Source organism: Triplophysa rosa, linkage group LG17 (genome assembly GCF_024868665.1).
Source record: "Triplophysa rosa linkage group LG17, Trosa_1v2, whole genome shotgun sequence".
In the NCBI taxonomy this organism is placed as follows: Eukaryota; Metazoa; Chordata; class Actinopteri; order Cypriniformes; family Nemacheilidae; genus Triplophysa; species Triplophysa rosa.
In genome coordinates this window covers 8886835-8906569 of record NC_079906.1, presented here as the reverse complement: position 1 = coordinate 8906569, position 19735 = coordinate 8886835, and the positions used below count along the sequence as shown (strand labels likewise).

The 19735-nt window shown below is 38.9% G+C and overlaps 1 protein-coding gene across 2 annotated transcripts; it reads right to left on the bottom strand.

Moving 5' to 3' along the window:
• Positions 1 to 9773: 9773 nt before the first annotated feature.
• gck (glucokinase (hexokinase 4)) lies at positions 9774 to 17439 on the bottom strand. Of its 2 annotated transcripts, none has more exons than XM_057356498.1 (10): positions 16893 to 17439; positions 14928 to 15090; positions 14160 to 14314; positions 13918 to 14037; positions 13669 to 13764; positions 13405 to 13504; positions 13006 to 13189; positions 11058 to 11213; positions 10652 to 10885; positions 9774 to 10461 (listed from the first exon to the last, which is right to left on the bottom strand). In XM_057356498.1, the coding sequence occupies exons 1-10, from the start codon at positions 16914 to 16916 to the stop codon at positions 10314 to 10316; spliced, it is 1380 nt and encodes a 459-aa protein (XP_057212481.1). In that variant the 5' UTR covers positions 16917 to 17439; the 3' UTR covers positions 9774 to 10313. The 2 variants fall into 2 exon arrangements, with proteins under 2 accessions (XP_057212481.1, XP_057212479.1); XM_057356496.1 differs by lacking the exon at positions 16893 to 17439 and adding an exon at positions 15245 to 15971.
• Between the last annotated feature and the right edge of the window lie 2296 nt (positions 17440 to 19735).

Here is a 19735-nt window from a genome sequence, read left to right as displayed (position 1 = left end):
ACGGGTTCAGAGGCTGGTAGGTCCGGCCCCCGGGGTCGTGGAAGGTCGAGCCTGGACTTGTTGGAAAGGCCGGGATGAGACCTTTCTGACGGGTTCGTCCTGCTGCGACCTCGGGGGCTGGAGTTATTAACGATCGAAAGTCCTTGGCTGGACGATGATGACAGCGTTCGGGAAGAATTTACTTTTTTCGGATCGACAAACCAACATTCACCGGTCCGTATCTCCGGTCCGGAAAGACTTAGAGAAACGAGTCAGGACTCATTGGAAAGGTCTCCGCCGGGGCTTTCGAACGGCGCCGACTGCGAATGATGCGATCCCTAGGTCGGGAGCTAGAGCTCCCGGTAGCCGGAAAGGTTGAAAAATCGAAGCTCCGGGACCCGGTGGCCCAGCGGCTCGAGCCCGGGCTCGTTCGAAAGGCCCGACCTTTCCAACGACCCCGGCTCGTTGGTCGGGAATGCCCAGAAGACCAGGCTCCTGCCAGTCGCCTTCCGCCGAATGTATCTCCGGCTCCTGTGGTCGCAGCGAGTCAACGCGGGTCAGTATAACATGGGTTTCGCCAAAAAATTGATTCTCAAGAGTGGATCAGTACCAGCTGTTCGCGATCAAGCTTCATCTCCGGAAGAAGTAAGTATTACACATCGTTTTTAAATCGCCTTTCTTAAATAATGTGTTTAGCATGTTAGCGGCTGTTGTTTACATGTTCGCATCTAAACCTGAGACTTTACATTGTTCCAAAGACAGGTGTTATGTCGTAACGTTAGTGGTAAAACGCATCCCGCCCATCGGTTCAGAAGACCAGTGACCGTCATAATTTCTGTACAGCTTATTCATTACAATGAAAGAAAGTTATAGCAGTGTCTTTCTCGGTGAGTTCAGTGTTTTCTCATATGTCATAAGTGCGACAATACTAAGAGCGGATATAAACAGAGTGCGCATTTGTTACGCAGAAATTGCTACTCACAACGTAATAACACCTTGTTGCTGATCTTTACATACCTGTCTGTCATATACAAGTACTCTGAATGCATGTTTTTGCCTATATCCGTGTTTATGTCTGTTAGTAATATGCATGCACATGATTAATTATCAATGGCCAACATTTCATTCAGCAAATGTTCAGCATATGTTGTTCTATCTATGTTTTTGTCTTTTCCATTTAATTCATATTTATGAACAAGGCATTAAGGTGATTTTTATTGCAGTTAGTGTATGGTTTTGGTTGGACAGGGCTTTACAGACTGCTTGTCTTGATGCCAGTGTAAGCGCTCTACCTCCTATTTTGCATACGGGGAGGGGAGCAGAAGCTCATTTGCATTTAGAGACACACACAAAAACGGCGCGTTTTCCATTGCAGCCACAAATGGCCATGTTCAACATATTGTAATGAAAGATATGTGGTGTATTTTGAGCTGAAACTTTACAGAGACATTCTGGGGATACCACTGACTATTTTTACATTGCACAAAACACCTGGATTAGCGGCCCTTTAAGACAATAAAGAGACACCTATAAGGACCGAGTTTAGACAGTTTCTTGGGTGATTACCATGCTCTAAGACAAACAATTAGTGCCATCTGCCATCTAGTGGACATTTTACCAATGGCATCCTTGTGTATTCTGCATTCTATTATAAGCTAAGCATCACTGGTTACTAATCTTTTGATGACTATAATACAGAACTCTAAAACACAGACATCAAGTTTCCTCATCGTTCAAATGATCCATTGGTCTGAAACAGTGTGTGTTAGACCAAACCACAGTTTATGAGGGTACTGATATACACTGCAAGATCTGATCTCAGACTCAGTGGACAAACTCATTGAGCACTCCTGTCCTCAGGCCAGAGGCCTTTGTTCACGAACCTTCAAAAGTCTTCTTTTCCTCCTAGACACAGACAAAAGTCAATGAAAATGTACATTTCTTTGATTTACACTTTACACAAAATTCTAAAACTGTGTGTCTATATAAACAAATTAAATTTAAGACTTTTTAAGCCCATTTAAATATCACCTTATATGAAATTTAAGACCAGGTGCAATAGTAATGCACACATATTACCAAAAATATTTAAGACACCGTGACGAGGGACGAGTGTCGTGAGAGGAGGAAGCGAGGCCGGTGGCGCAAGTGATAATGAGAGTCAGCTGTGCGTTACACCGGTCTCGCTTCCTCCTCTCACGACTCTCTTCCCACCTCCCTCGTCACAGACACATTTAATGTTTTTTTAAGGCCTTATATTGGGAAAATGTATTAAAGATTTTTTAAGAACCGCAGTAACTTATTTTCCAAACTTACAATCATTGAACTGACTGAAGATTTTTTCCCCTGCATCATCAGAGACAAATGAAGTGACAGAATACAGATCGAACTACAGCTAGCTAAAACTTTATATCTGATTTCAATCTCAGAATTTAAATCTTATTCTTCAGATATGTATAGATAAATACCTCAACCGTTAAATCAGGCAATCAATAATAAAAAAGCATTGCATTGCATCTACATCACATACACAAGGTGTTGTGAAAAGTCTGTTTGATTCATATACCTTTTAGGTTGTGTAACCATGCACTTCCAAAGGACAGAATAGAGGGCTAACAGAAATCCTATGAACACCGCTGCAGCTACCGCACCTGCAAACAAAAGCAAAACAAACACACATTCAGCTGACACACTTCACCATTGTCTCAATTTTAACATAAGCTTTGTCCAAACATGCTTTTTTCTTGAACAACTTATCAAATTAATGAAAAATTTGTTTTACATGTCGTGAATATTTGAGGATTACCACATTCGTTTAAGTATTTCTTTAAAACATAAAGGCCCTGTTTCAAAGACAAGGCTTAACCTAAGCCAGGACTATGTTTTAGTTAATTTAGGCAATTTAAGTTGCTTTTATTAAAATGCCCAAGAAAAAAACATTACTGATGAAACATCTTGAAACAAAACAATGCACTGACATATTTTAAGATATGTCAGGGCAAGTTATTTTCAGTAAAGACAGCTCAAAATTTATTTTAGTCTGGGACTAGTCTTAAGCCTTGTCTGTGAAACCGGGGCAAAAAGAAAAAAATGAAGACAAAAATTACATTGCAACAATTACATCAAGAGTAAGCGTTGTTCTGTCATATCACTTTTAGGAAGTACATAAAGCCACATACTTCAATTCTGACCAGCTAAAAATTGACTGGTAAGCTGGGTGACCAGCCAAACAGGTTACATGTTTTCCATTCAAAATGTCACACAAGTTGTGAAATCAAATGATTAATTTCATGCTTGATATAACTCTTCTCCGAAAATGTCATGTCATGACAAACAAAACAAAACAAAACAAAACAAACAAACAAAAAAATGCTAAAAGTTGAAAAAGCATGATGAAAAAAGCAATGGAAGAGGGGTGAGGACCGGTGAAAGAAACCACAGAAAATCAGACTTCTGTACGAACAGCAAACAACAAAAACAAATGACAAAGCTAAAACCATGTCATTTACTTTAATGCAGATTGCTGCAACTAATGCATAAGGATATATAACTGTCATGGTTTTAAATATACAATTTATAATATACATACAATTATGTATAAAATTTTATATTTATAAAAGTTTTTTTCCAGTTGGTAGAACAAACATGCAGGAAGCCACATTGTTGTCACATAACAAGAAAACAAGAAAACCATAAAACAAGAAATGAGATCACAGACAAGACCACTGCAAACCCTCATGACTGCATGTCAAGGCCGGTTCTCTAAAAAACATGGGCTTTTTGACATTGTCACCTTCTATCACATATTCCTGATTTAAAAAATCGTTTTATTTGTATATACATCGTTGCTGTCCTTCCGAAACAATTATATTAAATATACAAATATACAATTATATTAATGTGCAAATTGTATGTGCAAATTTGCCACATGAATAAATTACATTCAACTGATGAGTCATTTTTTGAGTGACTGTTGTTCAAAGATAAGAAAGTATGCAATGACTGAAAGTTTCCAAAATATGCTGGAGGACAGGAAACGAGAGAGAGAGAGAGAGAGAGAGAGAGAGAGAGAGAGAGAGAGAGAGAGAGAGAGAGAGAGAGAGTTGCTCCTCAAAACTAAAATACGCCTATCCATTTATTTTAAGGAAAACTTTACCAAATACTCCCAAGCACAATGTGTCATTCGGATACACTTGCATAAAGTTTTTATTTTTGAAAAACACCCCGCACACGTGCAGCACTAGCGCAGAGGAGAGCGCTGGTCCAGAAGCGTTCAGAGTTCATTTACATGTTGCATTTCACTGTGTTGTTTGCTGTGTGTTTGCTGCCTGTACATCGAGAGACCTGTTGTTTCTCACTTCTGTCCACATGTTTCAGCGTGTTTTGTGCATCTCTCTCTCTCTCTCTCTCTCTCTCTCTCTCTCTCTCTCTCTCTCTCTCTCTCTCTCTCTCTCTCTCTCTCTCGTTTCCTGTCCTCTCTCTCTCTCTCTCTCTCTCTCGTTTCCTGTCCTCCAGCATATTTTGGAAACTTTCAGTCATTGCATACTTTCTTATCTTTGAACAACAGTCACTCAAAAAATGACTCATCAGTTGAATGTAATTTATTCATGTGGCAAATTTGCACATACAATTTGCACATTAATATAATTGTATATTTGTATATTTAATATAATTGTTTCGGAAGGACAGCAACGATGTATATACAAATAAAACGATTTTTTAAATCAGGAATATGTGATAGAAGGTGACAATGTCAAAAAGCCCATGTTTTTTAGAGAACCGGCCTTGACATGCAGTCATGAGGGTTTGCAGTGGTCTTGTCTGTGATCTCATTTCTTGTTTTATGGTTTTCTTGTTTTCTTGTTATGTGACAACAATGTGGCTTCCTGCATGTTTGTTCTACCAACTGGAAAAAAACTTTTATAAATATAAAATTTTATACATAATTGTATGTATATTATAAATTGTATATTTAAAACCATGACAGTTATATATCCTTATGCATTAGTTGCAGCAATCTGCATTAAAGTAAATGACATGGTTTTAAGCTTTGTCATTTGTTTTTGTTGTTTGCTGTTCGTACAGAAGTCTGATTTTCTGTGGTTTCTTTCACCGGTCCTCACCCCTCTTCCATTGCTTTTTTCATCATGCTTTTTCAACTTTTAGCATTTTTTTGTTTGTTTGTTTTNGGGGGGGAGGGAGAGAGAGAGAGAGAGAGAGAGAGAGAGAGAGAGAGAGCTTGCTCCTCAAAGCTAAAATACGCCTATCCATTTATTTTAAGGAAAACTTTACCAAATACTCCCAAGCACAATGTGTCATTCGGATACACTTGCATAAAGTTTTTATTTTTGAAAAACACCCCGCACACGTGCAGCACTAGCGCAGAGGAGAGCACTGGTCCAGAAGCGTTCAGAGTTCATTTACATGTTGCATTTCACTGTGTTGTTTGCTGTGTGTTTGCTGCCTGTACATCGAGAGACCTGTTGTTTCTCACTTCTGTCCACATGTTTCAGCGTGTTTTGTGCATCTATCTTTCCCTGCTCATTACGAGTCGGTCCAGAGCGATTTCGTCAAAACGCTGTAAAATTCCAAAATCCACATTTCACGCTTTAGTGGGCGAGAGGTTAGGGGCGGAGTTGCAAGCAAACACACCCGCCCATATTGTGCGTGTATTTACGTAAGCTGGAAACTAAATCAAATTTTAAGTTAAGATGAAATGTTTTAAAATCAACACTGTATTACTGATTGATGCTTATAAGACGTTGAGGCATCAAATGAGGTCCGTATTTGTAGTATAGCTACTATTTATATCATGTATGACGTAACGGAATTAGCCACTAAATGGGAGCAGAGCCGTTGAAAAACAGAGTTGCGACACACACTTTGATCATGCCGTCACGTGGTTCATGGAGCTCTCAATATTTCCAAACTGTCAGGCTGCGTCCAAATACCCCCACTTGCAGTCTTCGCACTTGACCACTTGACTACTTTCATGACGTATTTCCTGTTTTTGTCCCAAGTATTCTATGGGTGTGAAGATCCCAAGTGAGCATGTAGTATTTCTAACTCGATGGGACACACTTAGTAAGTGCAAACAGTGTTTCTAATTATGTGATAAAAAGCAGTTTTACAAAATACATAAATCTGAAGTTTTCACCAATAAATTGTGCAACACTTTACATTTTAGTACGAAATTATATGTGATATAACTATATAGTCAAGTCAGATTTATTTTTATAGTGCTTTATTTGTATTGTATCAAAGCAGTGTACCCCCCCAAAAAAGAAAAACACATGTTAGTCCAACATAGAATAAATAAATATCTAACCTTAATAAGTAACAGGATAACTTAAACTGGAAAGCTTTCTGCAACATCTCGGGAGAGCCGGGCAAAAAGTCTCATGAGAACGTGATGCATGATGGGATACACTTATCCCTGAATATACCATAGGCTGTGTACAAATACCCCCACTTAAGAGAGCTTGGACGCGAAGTTTTGGCCACTTAAGAGAGCGTGCACGCGACAGGAAGTAAGAGTGCAAGTCTGTCCAATGTCTTAAAAATGCCAGTGCAGTGCCCTCAACGCACACTAAACCCACACTATCTTGAATACCGCTTCCGAACAGTATTCAGGGCTAAGTGTATCCCATCATGCATCACGTTCTGGATATAAATCATGAGACTTTTTGCTCGGGTCTCGCGAGATGTTGCGGAAAGCTTTCCAGTGTACGTTTTATAACTACTTTTTAAAGTTAGGCTATATCTTCATTTATTCTATGTTTGGCTAACACATGTTTTTAGTTGTTCAGTACAACTTTACCATGTCTCTAGTTGCTTCATGTCTCGATTATAGCTACTTTAAAATTAATGGTTGTCATAAGGAAATGTGAAATCCATTATTTGTGCCTGTTATTCTTGAGAATCCACTAGATGGCACCATGTTCAGTGATAATTTGTAGACAAGACAAGCAACAGAATAAATAATCACGTTGCAGTTGTCGAGAATAAAACAGACATGTAGCCTAGAGTTTGTTTCTGAGATTTATTTGAATCATTGAACAAAACACACAAGGTAATATAGTTCAATTTACGTGTTATATAAAAACAAATGTTTTTAGAGGGTGACTCTGTGTTTTCTGAAGTTCACAGTCAACGCAGCCATCTACCAGGAAATTTTTGAGCACTTCATGCTTCCTTCTGCTGACAAGCTTTATGGAAATGCTGATTTCATTTTCCAGCAGGACTTGGCACCTGCCCACACTGCCAAAGGTACCAAAAGCTGGTTCAATGACCATGGTGGTACTGTGCTTGATTGGCCAGCAAACCCGCCTGACCTGAACCCCATAGAGAATCTATGGGGTATTGTCAAGAGGAAGATGAGAGACACCAGACCCAACAATGCAGATGACCTGAAGGCCGCTATCAAAGCAACCTGGGCTTCCATTTAGAGGTCTGCACGGGCTTTAAACGAAAGCCTGAACCCGGCCCGTACCCGAGATTGTTTAACCCGACCCGGCCCGACCCGACCATTACAGTTACATTTTAAGCCCGAACCCGAAGTGCGTTTAACAGCAAGCTTTGTTGAAATGTGCTGCATTTTATGAATGCTTGCGATGATAATTAAACAAATAGCTGTAATGTATGCAAACACAGTTTCATCAAGGCACGGCGGCCCCCTCAGCAGTGAACACACAAGAAAACATAAGAAATATCACAAACTTACCAATAACGAAACTTTGCTGTGGGTGAACAGGTGTAAAAGTCAAAAATCATTTTTGAACCCTCTGGAACTGTTGGTTTAAGCGCCGTCCTCCTCTGATTAAAAGTTAGCCCAGCTGCACTGAAGTTCCTCTCGCTGCGGCTGCTAACGTCACTTGCAGGGATGCTGAGGACACTACAGGCCAGTCTTGACAGTAATGACAAGATCATAATTCTTCCAGAGTGCAGCTTTCCCTGCATCATTTGGAACTGTAATATGTTTTCCATCGCTAATATTTTTCTTTATCGCACACTCATCTTACCAGCACCTGCTGTGTTGTGACGACGAGGACTAGAGCGGGAGCACGTGCGCAGAACAGTTTATATGAAAAGTGTGTGTTTTCTCTCGTGTTTTTTTTTTGTGGTTACAACACAGCAAACACGCAAGCACACGCCATGGCACGCAAACTTGTTTGTATATTGCCTATATATTTTTTTAGTTACAAACCCGACCCGAACCCGAGGCTATTCATTAAACATTAACCCGAATCTGACCCAAAGCTCGCGAGTTTTTCGGGCCCCGTCGGGCTCTGGTCGGGTTGCAGACCTCTACTTACACCTGAGCAGTGCCGCAGACTGATTGCCTCCATGCCACGCCACATTGAAGCAGTAATTGCAAAAGGAGGCCTAACTATTGTATTGAGTATTGAGTGCATAGAAATGAACATACTTTTCAGAAGCCTGACATTTCTGTTTAAAATATCCTTTTTTTATTGATCTTATGTAATATTCTAATTTTCTGAGACACTGAATTTTGGTTTTCATTATCTGTAAGCCATAATCATCAACATTTCAAGAAATAAAGGCTTGAAATATTTCACTCTTTGTGTAATGAATCTATATGGGTTTCACTTTCTGAAATGAGTGACAAAAAATATAGACCTTTTTCACGATATTCAATTTTTTTTAGATGTACCTGTATATGTCTATGCTGAACACCGCTCCGAAGCATCCGCATAACATTTTTCCAACGGACGTCTATGCGAGTGTCGCAACTCTGTTTTTCAACGGCTCTGGGTTGGCGCGTTACAACTCGTAGGCTACGTCAATGGTACGGCAATATTAGACCGCGCAGGTCTGCCCTACAAACTCACACACAAGAAACGGCCGTTTTTCTACTTTTAAAGCACTAAAGCATTTATATATCTTAACCAATTCAAATAGTTTACATTTTGAGGACGGACTTTAGACTATAGGTCTTTATACGCTTTCATGAAAAGGGTCATTTAAATTGCATAGTGTTACACTGTCACCTAGTGCCAAAACCTAGTAACGAGCCTAACCTCTGGAGTAGAGACTGCGCTTTGGGAGAAGTCATACAGGTTTGTGCGGAGCCCGTAGGTTTGAAATGACAAGAGGGTAAATGATCATTTTGAAGGCGAACTACTCCTTTAAGGAATAACAACTAAAACGACAACTAAATACTACATTTAAGATAAACATTATAAACATACAAATAAGAGAAAACCCTGTTTCGTTGGAAGACGAAGTTTTCCATGTAACACTCACAGTTCCGCTTTTAGTGGCCTGACATCAGAAAAAAGCAGAAATGGGAGAGAGGCAACAGTCTCTGATCACAGACTTTCACTTAAGTGACGTGTTTGTCTTGGCTGACAATGTAAACGCTGTAGGTAATCGTAAAATGAATGGACCAGATAAATATTTCTCAATGGATGTATATTTTAAAAACTAGCTTGGCCAGCAAGTCTTGCAGGGGTTTCATCATAAATAGTCTTTAATTAGAGAAAAAATCATAGCATTTTTGCAATTGGCAAGTTTATATTAGTTTATTAAATCAAATTTTTTATATTTCTACAGAAACTGGAAAATATATGAAACATAATTCAAAATTCCTCACTATAAAGATTGTCATGGCAACATGCCGTTAAAGCTACATGCTGAACCACGAAGATAATGTAATAATTATTTATTAATTATCCCCTATTTACACACATCTCTACAAAAAAATGTAATGCTCATTCTAGTTTTACGGAACAAAAAACACACACAATCTGGTTTTATTAGTTGTACGGCAGCTTTATTTACAGTAATGAATTATTTCCACATGTACAAAGCATTACATAATTGAATAGTTAAATTAAAAATGCCACTGAATATAAACATAATAACCTCAAAAATAAGCCATAACAAGCCATAAACAGTGCATGGTAACGAACCTGACCGGTCAAGTGTATTTACAATGATGTCAACTTTCTTCTTTCCTCTTTTCTCCAGCAATTTAACATCCTCAACTTCCAAATAAGGCAATGTGTTTAATATAATACAACATTACCTAAAATATGCTCAAGACAACAGCAAATAATAGGCGAAATTATGTATGTTTGCTCCAAAAATTCATTCATGTGGGTGAAACGCACGACTTGAATGTGACTACATTGAGAGTTGATGTTAAAAATATAAATGGGCTGTACACATGCGCTATTGCCAAACAACCCGGGACCACCTCCTTCATACATGCAATGCAATGTGCAAAGGAAAAAAGCACTTTCACCACAAGAAGGGTCTTCCCAAGGCCACTCTAAATGAGTGTAGAAACATTGCGGGTTATCTGTTTATCATGGCGTCAGCATGCATCCTGCCATCTTGCAGGCGACAGCGGAAATAAGAGCCACACCCCGACCGCTCCCTTCTTCTGATTGGATGAAGGTAATTTGGCATTGAGGTGTCATTTCCCACACAAGTTTATGGAACATTTCCTTGAAACTGTATAATAAAATAATAGCAGTTCAATACAGGGCTTAAAATGGAACATTATAGTTCAATATCAAGTTTTAAATAGGTTTATAAGACCAGTCACATTCTATCTCTTGCTCTTCTGACAACCCGGATGACTGATTCCAATTATCCTCTCTTTGCATTCGTCTGTTTGCTTTCATAATGCCCTTAAACTCACCGAGGGTGTAGTTTGTAGACAGAGCCATCGACTCCCACTGTGATCTTCAGTTCCTCCTGACAACGTCGTTCTCTCATTAGGTTGAGAACGCCAGCGAGTCCGGTCCCGCACATGTGAGCTGCTCGCATAGATACGCTCTCACATGCCAGCCGTACAATGTCACAGTCCAGCTCAGACGGTAAGATTCCCAGTGAACTTAAGATGTTATAAATCTGCTTTCTGTCCCCTGTATCACTGAAACAAAAAAGTTACACAATATTGTATATCTGTGTTTTAGTGATCAATAAACATTTTTTCATGACATTTTTGGTGCTTCATACAACCAAGTGTGCATGTTAGTGACAATTTAGTAAAGTTTACTGTAATCTTCCATCTGTAAAATTGCGTGAGAGTAATGATGTCATACCTCTCAATCTGGGACACGAAGCGAGTTTCGAAGGCACCGCGTGTTTTCAGCAGGTCTGAGGCTTCACCGTTAAACAGCAAATTTTCATTCACTAGTTTTAGCAGCACAAGACGCACAAGCTCTCCCATGTACTTTCCACCAATCAGCTTCTCATACCTAAAGTCACAGAGAAATAAAATGCAAAAGATGAATGGATGAAGGCCTTTTTCACTTAAGAGAAGGACTGAAAATTAAAGTGATACTTCACCCAAAAATAAATTTTCCGTCATCATTTATATTTACTCTCTTATCATTTCAAACCTGTACGACTTTCTTTCTTTCACAGAACACAAAAGAAGATATTTTGAAAAATGTTGTTAACTGGACCCCATTCACTTGCATTGGTTTTGTGCCCATACAATAGAAGTGAATGGGGCTCAGTGTTGTCTTTCTTTAAAATATCTTTTATTTTCTGCAGAAGAAAGAAAGTCAGAAATGTTTGAAATGATAAGAGGGTGATAAATATTCATTTTTGGGTGAACTATTACTTGAAGGCCAGTGGGTGTTTTTTAACAACACATCAGGAAACGGTTTTAAGAATGTGAAAGCCTGAGAATAATATTGTTAAATGTAAATAGTTTAAAGTGTATGTAGGGTAAGAATAAGGAAATATGCTATCAAACATCAGAGGATCGGCCCATTGAGCTCGCATCCATTGTAAATACCCATTAAGCTAGCAGCGCCACTAATGATCTCCTCCTCTGGCCATTAATCCAGCTGTGTGTATTCCAGCACTGACGTGGCTACCGTCAGCATCTCAGAAAAACAACCCTGTCACCTGGAGACCACATAAGAGCTCCAGGCTGGCATCTAAGTAAGCTCTTCCTGAACTGGCATGTGAGGACATCTGCATGTTTTACAGTAGATGCATGGCTTTATATTTTTGTCACTCTCTGAAAGAATGTTTAAAGTGATAGTTCACCCAAAAATGAAAATTCTGTCATCATTTACTCACCCTCTTTTCATTTCAAACCTGTATGACTTTCTTCCTTCCGCAGAACACAAAAGAAGATATTTTGCAGAATGTGGTTAACCAGCACCCATGCACTTGAATTGCTTTTGTGAATGGGTGCCATCGCTGTTCGGTTACCAACATTCTTCAAAATATCTTATTTTGTGTTCTGCAGAGGAAAGAAACTCAGACAGGTTTGAAATTACATGAGGGTGAGTAAATGATGACAGAATTTTCACTCTTAGGTGAACTATCACTTTAAAGTCCCTGTGAACCGGAAGTTGCGATCGTTCATACTTTCGTATTCTGACACATTTCCGAGTGAAGAGGAATTTCAAAGGAGAAAATTAGTGGGTGTGGCTTGCGTTTTCACTGCGAATTGATTGGTTGTGTAAAAACAGCTGGTGCATTGATTTTGAAATGAAACAAGCCATCTAATTTACGTAATTTGAGATGGATAGTCATTTCAGGGCGGAAGTGCATTTTCAGATTTTAACTGAAGATTATGAGGGTACATGAATTTTAAAAAGAAAATGAGCTATTTACTATAAGCTATTTACTATAAACGCTGCAATATTTCACGAAAAAAAATAAGAATTGTAATTTTTTAATTTCACTGGGACTTTAAGGGCAGTTGAAATTGTTTTTTTTACATGTTTCCTGACACTGTATTTTTTCTTCATTTCTTGGGGAGTTTTTTTGCCTTAAATTTGTAAGTACAAATTGCAGTGGCTTTACAAATGTTTTTTAAATGTTTCTACATTTTTTACTTATTTTTATATTATAGTAACCCGTCACCTGTCAAATGTTTAAATAGAAAGATGAAATGACCAATTTTTTTTACAGTGAATGCATTATGTAGTTTATAAAATAATTAAGGTTATTTTCACATTTTTCTAATGTAAGTACGCTGGCTGAAAGTCTTTGATTTTTAGTTTTTTTTAAAGGACGACTCACAGCTGTTTTCCTGGATTTAGTGACGTTTCATCTACAACACGGTCATATTCCAGACGGAACTCTTCCAGTTCACCATTTGCCCCAAATGCTCCCCATTCTGTGTTCACACACATCCGGCCCTCCTCCCCCTCCACCAGCTCCACTGTACGCATCTCCTCCATATAACACGCGTTACAGCCGGTACCTGAGAAACAACATGGAGGGAGACAGACAAAAACAACAACATAAAACTAGAAGCTTTGGGTGTATTGCTTTATTGCAACGCTTTTATCTGATGGCTAAATGGATGATATTGTATTTTCCTGTTATAAACTTTATGTGCCATCTGTAATCATATTTACTTGTGTGTCAAAATGTGTTTTTACATGTGTGTGTGTGTGTGTCCTGTTACTATCTTACCTACTATCATGCCAACTTCACAGCTGCGGTCTTCATAGTAGCATGAGATCATAGTGGCTACTGTGTCATTCACCATAGCAACCACATCCATTTCAAAATCCTTTAGAGAAAATGATTCATATAGTTTTAAGTCATGTCCTGTTTAGCAAATCACATATCAATCCTTTAAAAGCATTTTAGTCAAATTAAGATTTTAACATGTCTAATGTACTTCTGCTTTAAGACCTTCTCAAGAGATCTGACGGGTAACTCATGCATACTAACCCCTCTCCTTTTAATGGCATCTCTCAGCAGACCCACAACGTTATTGCCCTCCGCGCCAGAAGCTTTGAAGCCTTTTGTCCAGTTAAGCAGAATGCCCTGTCCCAATTTAAACACACAACAGTACATCTGTTACACCATCTTGACAAACAAAGCAATAAATGACCAGCCCGTATGGCACAGATCTCTAACAGAGAATGGTCATTTAACCACATGTGGCTTATGTTTACACTGATGCAGGAAGGAACTGACCTTGTCCAAATCCTCATGACGGACTGGAAAAGAGAAGGTAAAACCCAGTGGAAGCTTCTTGTGTTTGAGATTGTGCTTGTCCAGGAAGTCAGATATGCAGCCGGCAATGTAGTCAAACAACTAAGTGACAAGAAATTTCCAAATGTTTGTGAAATCAACGACTTCCTTTATCAAAACCCAACATTCATGTAATACATGTGTGCATATAATGTATAGAGCAATTGGCCTTTTTCATTTCTCACCATTTCAGCGGTACCAGTCATGGTATCCTCTGGAATGGAGTACATATGGTGTTTTGTCTCCACCTTCCAGCCCCGCTCCTCATCCTCACCCACTTTCACCAGCATCACCCGGAAGTTGGTTCCCCCAAGATCCAGCGCCAGGAAATCACCCACCTCTGAGATGAGTCACAGTCATCAAACACTTTTCACATTTCAGACTTTCAGTCATTTTTAAACCTTTAAATTGAACTTGAATCATACTCACGAATCAACATTTATAATTTAAGGTAAGATTAATATATACGGCATCCTAACTGCATCAGATGTCTCATGAGAGAAATGAATATGCAAGTAAGCCATATGGGTTAAAGGGATAGTTCATCCAAAAATGACAATTCTGTCATCATTTTCTCATCCTCATGTCATTGCAAACCTGTATGATTTCTGCAGAACACAAAAGGAGATATTTTGAAATGTAACCAAACAACATTGGCCTCCATTGATTTCTATTGTATAGACACAAAACCATTTCTCAAAATACCTTCTTTTGTGTTCCACAGAATAAAGTGTCTCACACAGGTTTGGAACAACATGAGAGTGAATAAATGATGACTAAAGTTTTGTTTTGGGTCAACCGTTCCTTTCACTATGCAAAAACAACACAACACACACTAAAATCAGCAAATAAAATCAATACTTGTCAGTAGTCTCAGGCAGTAACTACAATATGCTTTATGTAAACATGTCATTTCAGAGCATAAGGGCTGGAGTGAAAAGGAGAACTCTTACCAGAACCTTCAGGTGTGGAGCGAACGTAAGTGGGCAGCATTTTGACACTAGCTTCATCATGCGTCTCCACACGCAGCCCCCTCTCCATTTCTCTCTGCATCCTCCTCATCACCTCCTCAAGCTCTTCTTTACTCAGAAGAAACTCAGACAAAATTTGATCCACCTGTTTGAGAGAGATTTGATTCACGTTAATGGTGTTTAACAACTCCAACTTTAGTTTTTTGTTTGTTTGCAATACTCTCCACCTCTTTAATTAAAAACATCTTTTATGTTAGGTAAGTGTAAAAAAAAGTTTTCCTGCAAGCTTTGTCTCTTACCATGAGAATTTTCTCCAGCACCGACTCATACTCACTGGGCATCTTCTGCCTACGAGTTGAAGTGAGACACAGCATCTTCTCAAGGGTTTCCAAACAAGCGCGTAAGCGTTGATGTGCGAGAGTTTAGGAGAGTGAATGCAAGTAAGGTGCATGGAGAACCTCAGCTGTTTTTATGCTCGCTGAAGGAGATGGAGAGGTGTGGTCAAAGAGATCAGTGCCCTCTGTACACACACCAGGTCTCATTCAAATACACACACATACACGTGTCATTTAACCCATCACCTTGGAAACCCAGCTGTCAAGGCCAATGGTGAAGTGTTTGCTCTCTTTGAACGTGACCTGGCATTTGCCTCCAGGAGAAATTCCAAAATGAGATCAGCACATGAATGTGATGTCCGAAACATTTGACTGTCCTTGCTTCATGTACAAACATGAGCATCATCCTGATTCAATGCACATTTCAAGGAAACCAGTCACAGGGGATGCACATTATTCAGAAATGGTCTTTACATGATTTGTGCTACAACAACATAAGTATGAGCTCGTTTCCAAAATTGCTTGTTTGTTGTTGAACTTTCACAGCTTATTAACCGAACTCCCACCTGACTGATATTGATTTCTTGTGTTTTGTATACCTTCAGGAATATGCTGATAAAATGGGGGTTTAGGTTAGATTCAAAAATAGCTATACTGAACTTCAAACCTTACTAAATTTAGTTAACTTAGTTTGCACAGGACAAACAGTTAGCCTAGGTCTTCAGGAACGTGATGCCAATGAAAGTCCAGACATTTAAAAGGTTATTATGCCTTTTAAATCTGACAATGATTTTAAAAACAAGTTAAGATAGGCATATGCATCCTACCTGCATCAGATGTTTTATGAAGGAAATTAGTAAAAGTAGGCCATAAAACTATAATGGTTAAAGGGATAGTTTGCCCAAAAATGAAAATTCTGTCATCATTTACTTATCCTCATGTCAAACCTGTATGACTTTCTTTATTTTTCAGAACACAAAAGAAGATATATTGAAAAAACGTTTGTAACCGAACAACATGGGCCCCCATTGACTTTAATTGTATAGACACAAAACCACTGAGACATTTCAGGATTATGCTGAAAAAAAAAGGGATTTAGGTTAGATTCAAAATTAGCTACACTGAACTTTACTAAATGTAGTTAACTTAGTTTGCACAGGACAAACATTTTACACAAAATAGGTCTTCAGGAATGTGATGACACATTTAAAAGGTTATTGTGCTCAGGGTCAGTCAGGGTAAACAAAATCTATCATACATCAGAAATGTTTTAATTAATCAACATGTACATCTGTATAATTGAATACTTCAAATTACTCCCCAAAGTTTATGTATAATATCTTTGAAGTTGACATTTATCATATAGATCATATAAAGGTGAGCATATATTTGTAGGACAGGAGCATGACAAGAAGCGCAACATGTCCCGAAATGTCTTGGATAGAAACCAGGTGCAGATAAGCTTTAATAAAAAGTTTGTAAATATTAAGAAACCATACTCTTAACGTGTTCATTTGAATACTATTAAAAAAAATCACTTATAAAGATTGGTATCATATTTTGCCCATATGAAAGAGGAAAGATTGAAGAAGAAAAAACACTGTCACTTTACCTTGTCCATATTATGAAGGTCCATGGAGTGTCCTCCTCATGAGTGTATCATTTCTCAGAGAAATGTGCTGGATTCTTTTCTCTGTTTTGTCTATGCGATGGATCCTTTGACTAGTCCAATGCAAATGGCTCAAATTTAATGGCTTATCCAACCTGCTTCATTTTCAGTTGCAGATATTCCTGTGTCAAGTCTCTCACACCAGATGATCCTTTGTGGTGTCCATGTTCAATATCCAGGTTTCAAAATGTCAAAATCTTTTGTAGTCTGCTCAAAATGTATATTTAAACTGTTCACATACTTTCAACCCTCTTTTCTTCTTTGTTTATTGCTTACAAATTCCTCACGTGTGACGGCGTCTGGCGAGACAGTAGTACCATGCAAATGCTTAACTAGTCACTGGCTGGAAGCAAAGCTAAATATACGAAGCATAAAGTGAAAATTGAAATGGCAAATCCATGACTGCTCTGAACTTAAATGTATTGTAATCCTCTGAAATACTAGTACTCTTTTGAGGAAAAAGGGTTTCTTTTCACATTTTTTCCCCCTTCCGGCCCCCGTATCTAGGACAACAAAAGTACTTGTTGCTCCTATTTTGTCGAAAACTACCCACACCTTCTACGCCAATTCAGAGCACAGGTCCAACCTGTTGCCATGGCAAACTCATCACCAAGGATATCTCTGAAGACCACACACTACTGATATGGAAAATACTTTGCTTTCCCTCGGTTAAGTGCCCCAAGGAAATTGTTAAATGAGGCAAAATTGCTTAGGAAAACATCGGAGGAGTATGACTCCCAGTTTAATCTTGCTGTTTACGTCATCGTAACCTTCGTAGGCCATAACGCATTTGATATTGTATTTGGGATGTGAGTGGTACTGTATCAGCCACTAATAATATAAACATATCAGTTTGTCACATTTAAAGGTCCAGTGTGTAATTCTTTGGAGGGTCTATTGACAGAAATGCAATATAATATACATAACTATGTCTTCAGAGATGTATAAAGACTTTACATAATGAAGCGTTATGTTTTTATTACCTTAGAATGAGCTATTTCTATCTACATATACCACGGATCCCCTTACATGGAATTGACCATGTTGTTTGTAGCCCTAAACGGACAAACTGCTCTACAGATCACGTTTTGCAAAAACGTTATCTTCTTCGGCAAAGAAGCGAAAACGCGACATCTTTGTCCTGTGAGAGCCACCGGGGTGCTTCGAAAGGGAGGGTGGAGGGGTGAAGTTAGCCATTGGTTGCAATTCACAACCTCACCGCTAGATGCTGCTAAAAACTCCACATTGCTCCTTTAATAATTAATCAAAACTGGAAATGTTGTTGCAGGCCCTGTGATGAGTTGGAGACCACTAAAGTCCCACAGTATATTTGATAAAGCCCACTCATTGGGTTGAGAAGGAGGGGGGTCCACCCAGATTGTTCTAGCTCTAGATTAATTTTAGTAACAGCTCTGATGATATTACAGATCCCCTAGTAGAGCAAAACTTCTTAGGGGCGGTTTTCCGGACAGGGCCAAAGTCTAGTCCCAGACTAAAATGCATGTTTGAACTGTCTTAACTGAAGTTAACTTGCACTATCATAAACTTGCACATCATTAAAATATATCAATGACAATGTTTTGTCTCAAGTCCCAACCACACCAGTAATGTTTTTATTTTGTAAGGAATGTTTTGTATAAACTATAAATGTGAGAATTTACCTAAATCCTAGTCCTACGCCTAATCCCAGTATGGGAAAACGTCCCATAATATTAGAAGTTGGAGAAATCCAAAATGCCAAATGAACAATGTTCACTGTTCTGCTCTCTTGGCATGAGCTACTCAGATAAGCGATAAGTGCTGAGATTGACTTAGTAGTTGGATATGTATCTGTACACAGCAAAATCGCCAGTGTTAAAAAGGGTCAAATTAACTCTCACAGTGTTTATATAATCCACACTTTGAGAGTGTGGATTATATATACACTGTGAGTGTTAATAAAAGGTAATGATGCAATGCCACGATTTAAAAAGTTGTGCATCGGATACAAGTTGCCATTTGCATCGCGATGCATCATTTTAACATATTTGCATCGGTAAAAATCGATATCTATGTTGATTTCTCTGAACTAATTCACAAGCACGTTCTGTCATCACTGCTGCTATGTGAATATGAAGTATCGCATCACAGTCACACACAAGCTACTTCCGACAGCTAAGTGCATTCCTAGGCAGAAAGGCATGAGAGACCTATATCTGATAGATTTTCAAGGCAGCATAGATATACCATTTAGCGGTTAGCAAACGATTAAAACTTTTTTCACTCTCCGCTGGCTAACAGCTCTGCTTGTTCCAATGCAATAACCGATACAATCGCCTTTTTTCATTTGTGATGAATAGCATAACAGAAAACATCTTGGTTACGGATGTAACGTCTCGGTTACGTTTGTAACCTCGGTTCCCTGATGGAGGGAACGAGACGTTGTGTCGAACCGACAGATGGGGTTCGTCCCTGAGAACCAATCGTTTCCGACTGCTTAGAAAAGGCCAATGAAAATTGGCAAATGAAATTTGCATGCCGGACTCCGCCCCGGACATCCGGGTATAAAAGGGAGACGGCGTGCATCATTCATTCACCTTAGTTCTGAGGAGCCTATGACCTCTCACGACTGCTGCAGAGGACAGCACGTGTTGTGGCAAGAGGACACAACGTCTCGTTCCCTCCATCAGGGAACCGAGGTTACAAACGTAACCGAGACGTTCCCTTTCTGTCGGTCTCTCGACGTTGTGTCGAACCGACAGATGGGGTTCCAATGGAAAACGCCATAACACGGTGCCCTGTCACAA

What these genes read in the sequence shown, in the direction of transcription:
- gck (XM_057356496.1), bottom strand. Translation starts at nt 15,319, where the DNA reads ATGCTGTGTCTCACTTCAACTCGTAGGCAGAAGATGCCCAGTGAGTAT. An exon ending in ATGCCATTAAAAGGAGAGGG is followed by an intron (nt 13,505 to 13,668) that starts GTTAGTATGCAT and finishes TTTTCTCTAAAG; the next exon opens with GATTTTGAAATGGATGTGGT. An exon ending in TGAAGTTGGCATGATAGTAG is followed by an intron (nt 13,190 to 13,404) that starts GTAAGATAGTAA and finishes GTTGTTTCTCAG; the next exon opens with GTACCGGCTGTAACGCGTGT.